Source organism: Colobus angolensis, unplaced genomic scaffold, assembly GCF_000951035.1.
Source record: "Colobus angolensis palliatus isolate OR3802 unplaced genomic scaffold, Cang.pa_1.0 Scaffold93, whole genome shotgun sequence".
Classification (NCBI taxonomy): domain Eukaryota; kingdom Metazoa; phylum Chordata; class Mammalia; order Primates; family Cercopithecidae; genus Colobus; species Colobus angolensis.
Genome location: NW_012123265.1, coordinates 1,900,320 through 1,904,710, shown reverse-complemented (window position 1 = coordinate 1,904,710; position 4,391 = coordinate 1,900,320). Strand labels below are relative to the sequence as shown.

The 4,391-nt window shown below is 46.7% G+C and overlaps 1 protein-coding gene across 4 annotated transcripts in view; it reads left to right on the top strand.

Moving 5' to 3' along the window:
* The window catches only part of DUS2 (dihydrouridine synthase 2), a 79,947-nt gene that overhangs the window by 33,319 nt on the left and 42,237 nt on the right, over positions 1-4,391 (top strand). For all 4 annotated transcript variants that reach the window (XM_011932040.1, XM_011932039.1, XM_011932041.1 and 1 more), the window contains one exon: positions 1,646-1,789. In XM_011932040.1, the coding sequence (XP_011787430.1) occupies positions 1,664-1,789 (126 nt within the window). In that variant the 5' untranslated portion in view covers positions 1,646-1,663. The remainder of the gene's footprint in view (positions 1-1,645; positions 1,790-4,391) is intronic.

The window sequence follows — 4,391 nt, the reverse complement described above, 5'->3', positions numbered from 1 at the left end:
GCTGGGATTACAGGCTTGAGCCACCGCGCCCGGCCAAATTTTTGTATTTTTTGTAGAGATGGGGTTTCACCATGTTGCCCAGGCTGGTCTTGAAATCCTGAGTTCAAGCAATCTGTCCACCTTGGCCTCCCAAAGTGCTGGGACTATAGGCGTGAGGCACCTTGCCTGGCCTAGTTTTATTTTTATTTTTAGACAGGGTCTCACTGTCACCCAGGGTGGAGTGCAGGGGTGTGATCTCAGCTCAGCTCAGCAACCTCTGCCACCCAGGCTCAAGTGATCTCACCTCAGCTTCCTGAGGAGCTGGTACTACAGGCATGCACTGGCTAATTTTTATGTTTCTGTAGAAATGAGGTCTTGCCATGTTACCCAGGCTGATCTCCAACTCCAAGCTGATCTCCACCTCCAACTCAAGCGATCTCCCCACCATGGCCTCCTTAGTGCTGAGATAACTGGCGTGAGCCGTTGCCTGGCTTTTTATTATTTTTATAATAAAAAGGGGGTCTTCACTGATCAAATCTTCTCATAAAAGCCCATGTTGACTTCTCTATTTGAAATTGCAACCCATCCCCAGCACTTTCAATCTCCCTTCTCACTGCTCTAGCATTACCAGTTTTCCAACATACTATATAGTTTACTTATTTGTTATGCTTTTTGTTTTTTTGCCTATATTCTCTGGCTAGAATGAAAACTCTGCTTCAGATACTCCACTGCAGGTATTTGAGTTTAAAAAAAAAAAAGAATGAAAACTGCCAGAGCAGGAATTTTTCTTTTTTCTTTTTTTTTTTTTTTCCTCTAATGTGTCCCAGGAGACTGGGACAGTGACTGGCACAGATTAGGCACTTAATAAATGTTTGTTAGATGAATGAATGTGCATGTATACTAATTTTTATGTTCAGGGAAAAGGAAAACAGGCCAGGCGCAGTGGCTCACGCCTATAATCCCAACACTCTAAGAGGCCGAGGTGGGTGGATCACGTGAGGTCTGGAGTTCAAGACCAGCCTGGCCAATGTGAAACTCCCATTTTTTTTTTTTTTTTTTTTGAGATGGAGTCTTGCTCTTGTTGCCCAGGCTGGGGTACAATAGCACCATCTTGCCTTACTGCAACCTCTGCCTTCTGGATTCAAACGATTCTCCTGCCTCAGCCTCCTATCTGGGATTATAGGTGCCCGCCACCATGCCCAGTTAATTTTTGTATTTTTTAGTAGAGACCAGGTTTCACCATGTTGGCCAGGCTGATCTCAAACTCCTGACCTCAGGTGATCTGCCTGCATTGGCCTCCCAAAGTGCTGGGATTACAGGTGTGAACCATCGTGCCCAGCTGTAAAACTCCATCTTCACTCAAAATACAAAAATTAGCCGGTTGTGGTGGCAGACACCCATAATCCCAGTTACTTGGGAGACTGAGGTGCGAGAATTGCTTGAATCTGGGAGTCGGAGGTTGCCGTGAGCCCTGCACTACATGGCATTCCAGCCTGGGTGACAAAGCAAGACTGTTTCAAAAACAAAAACAAACAAACATAAACAACCAAAAGAAAAGGAAAACAAACTACTGTGTGCTAGAAGCTTGAAGAAGGGAAGCCTGCCCTTGATAACAGAAGAGATTTTCTCCATTTGAATTTCTGACTCTTGTTTCCTTTTTTTTCAGGCTGTAACAGAGGAGGAAATGATTTTGAATAGCCTGTCTCTGTGTTATCATAATAAGCTAATCCTGGCCCCAATGGTTCGGGTAGGGACTCTTCCAATGAGGCTGCTGGCCTTGGATTATGGAGCAGACATTGTTTACTGTGAGGTAAGGGCCTCTGATTTTCTGGGTGGGCTTCTCTACAAGTGCAGACTCCTCTTCATTTGTGTGTGGGAGTGGTCAGGAGTTAGGGGGGACAGAATGGGAATTGATTTTATAGGCGCTCACCAAAGGCTGGAGGAGACGAACATGTGTGACTCTGATGAGTCTTGTGCACCCTGCCAAGGCCCAGGAGCCTGGTAGCACAGAAGCGTTCTGGGATACCTTGGGCCGGGTGAATAGATAAGTCGCATGACATGTCTGGGCAACATAGTGGGACCTCATCTCTATTTTAAAAAATAAAAGAGGCCTGGCACAGTGGCTTATGGCTGTAATGCCAGCACTTTGGGAGGCTAAGGCAGGCAGATCACCTGAGGTTAGGAGTTTGAGACCAGTCTGGATAACATGGTGAAACCTTGTCTCTACTAAAAATACAAAAATTAGCTGGGCATAGTGGTACATGCCTGTAGTCCCAGCTACTCAGGAGGGTGAGGCAGAAGAATTGCTTGAACCTGGGAAGTGGAGGTTGCAGTGAGCCAAGATCATGCCACTGAACTCCAGCCTGGGCAACAGAGCTAGACTCCATCTCAATAATAATAATAATAAAAATAAAAAATAAAAAGAGACTGGGCATGGTAGCTCATGCCATAATACTAGCACTTTGGGAGGCCAAGGCAGGGGGATCACTTGAACCTAGGAGTTTGAGACCAGCCTAGGCAATATAGTGAGACTCCATCTCCTTTTTTCTTTGAGACGGAGTCTCTCTCTGTCACCCAGGCTGGAGTGCAATGGCCTGATCTCAGCTCACTGAAAACTCCACCTCCTGGGTTCACGCCATTCTCCTGACTCAGCCTCCCGAGTAGCTGGGACTACAGGCGCCCGCCACCTTGCCCGGCTAGTTTTTTGTATTTTTTAGTAGAGACGGGGTTTCACCGTGTTAGCCAGGATGGTCTCGATCTCCTGACTTCGTGATCCGCCCGTCTCGGCCTCCCAAAGTGCTGGGATTACTGGCGTGAGGCACCTTGCCTGGCCACTCCATCTCTTTTTAAAAAAGTTTTTATATATTAAAAAAAAATAAGCCTAGTTAATCCCAGCACTTTGGGAGGCTGAGGCAGGAGGATTACTTGAGTCCAGGAGTTTGAGACCAGTCTGGGCAACACAGTGAAACCCTGTCTCTACCAAAAAATAAAAAAATAAAAAAGGTACAAAAGAAAAAGAAAACCACTATGTAGAGAGAATGGAGGACTTAAGAGGAGATTGGGGGAAAACATACTCTTACGTGCTGGGTATGTGTGTTGGCGCATAGGAATCAATGACAGAAGAGGTAAAAGAGTGAGAAAAACAGGCAAATTAAAAAGAGTATAGTGTCAGGGAAGGTAAAAGTCAGGTTTGTTAACCATGTCAAATAATGCAGAGAAATCCAGTTTCAAAAAGACCAAGCAGGTATTTGATTTGAAAATTAGGCTCATGCCTATGGGAGGCTAGGCAGGAGGATTGCTTGAGCCCAGGAGTTCAAAACCGGCCCTGGCAACATAGTGAGACCTTGTTTCTTGAAAAAAAAGCAAGGAAGGAAGGAAGGAGGGAGGGAGGGAGAGAAAAGAAAATTAGACCACTGGAGGACAGCTCTAGCACATAGACGTGAACGCTCATGGAGTTAATGGCTTGAGGAGTGAATAGCAGGTGAGGGAATAGAAGTAGGGCTGCTGACTACCCCTTTGGTTAAGGGAGGTACAGGCAGGTAGCTTGAGGTGGAGGAAGTGGGGTGAAGTGAGTTGTTTCTAGATGACTTGCATGTTTGTAGTATAAGAGGAAGGAAGGCGTTAGAAGGAAGCCTGAAGGTCAGGGCTTGGTGAGGACGGGAATTTTTTTTTTTTTTTAAGTCAGTATCTCACTCTGCCTTCCCAGGCTGGATTGCAGTGGTGCAATCTTGGCTCACTGCAACCTCTGCTTCCCAGGTTCAAGCGATTCTCCTGCCTCAGCCTCCCGAGTAGCTGGGATCACAGGTGCCTGGGCTGCCTTCACGCCCAGCTAATTTTTGTATTTTTGGTAGAGATGGGGTTTTGCCACGTTGGCCAGGCTGGTCTTGAATCCCTGACCTCAGGTGATCCACCTGCCTCGGCCTCCCAAAGTGCTGGGATTATAGCCGTGAGCTGCCGCACCCAGCCTTAGGGTTGTTTTCAAGCCCTTTGGAAGTTTAGGGCCCACGATTTATGTAATTACTTCAGTATGTGACCCTCCTAATTGGGCAAGACTTGGTTTTCCTAGTAAATGTGCCCATTCCTTTCTTCCAGGGTCCTGCTCCTGTATGGAGCAGAGGAAATATGAATTAAAATGTGTTAACATTGTTTGATGTGCTCTTCCCTGATAGAGTCAGTATAGGTTACAAATAAACAAAGGGGTCTCTACCTATTCAGAGACCTAAGCCTTCCACCCAGACCTGTCCCCCATGAGAGCAGACAGGCAGGCAGATCAGCCTGGGTTGTGTAGGTGGCTGGGACTGGGCCCCAGGGCATGGCTGACTGTGGTGTCTGGTGCCCCCTGGTGGCTCCATGGTTGTTCTGCCGGTGAGCTTTGGAGTACCAGTTGCCTGGATGTTCTTTTTTTTTTTTTT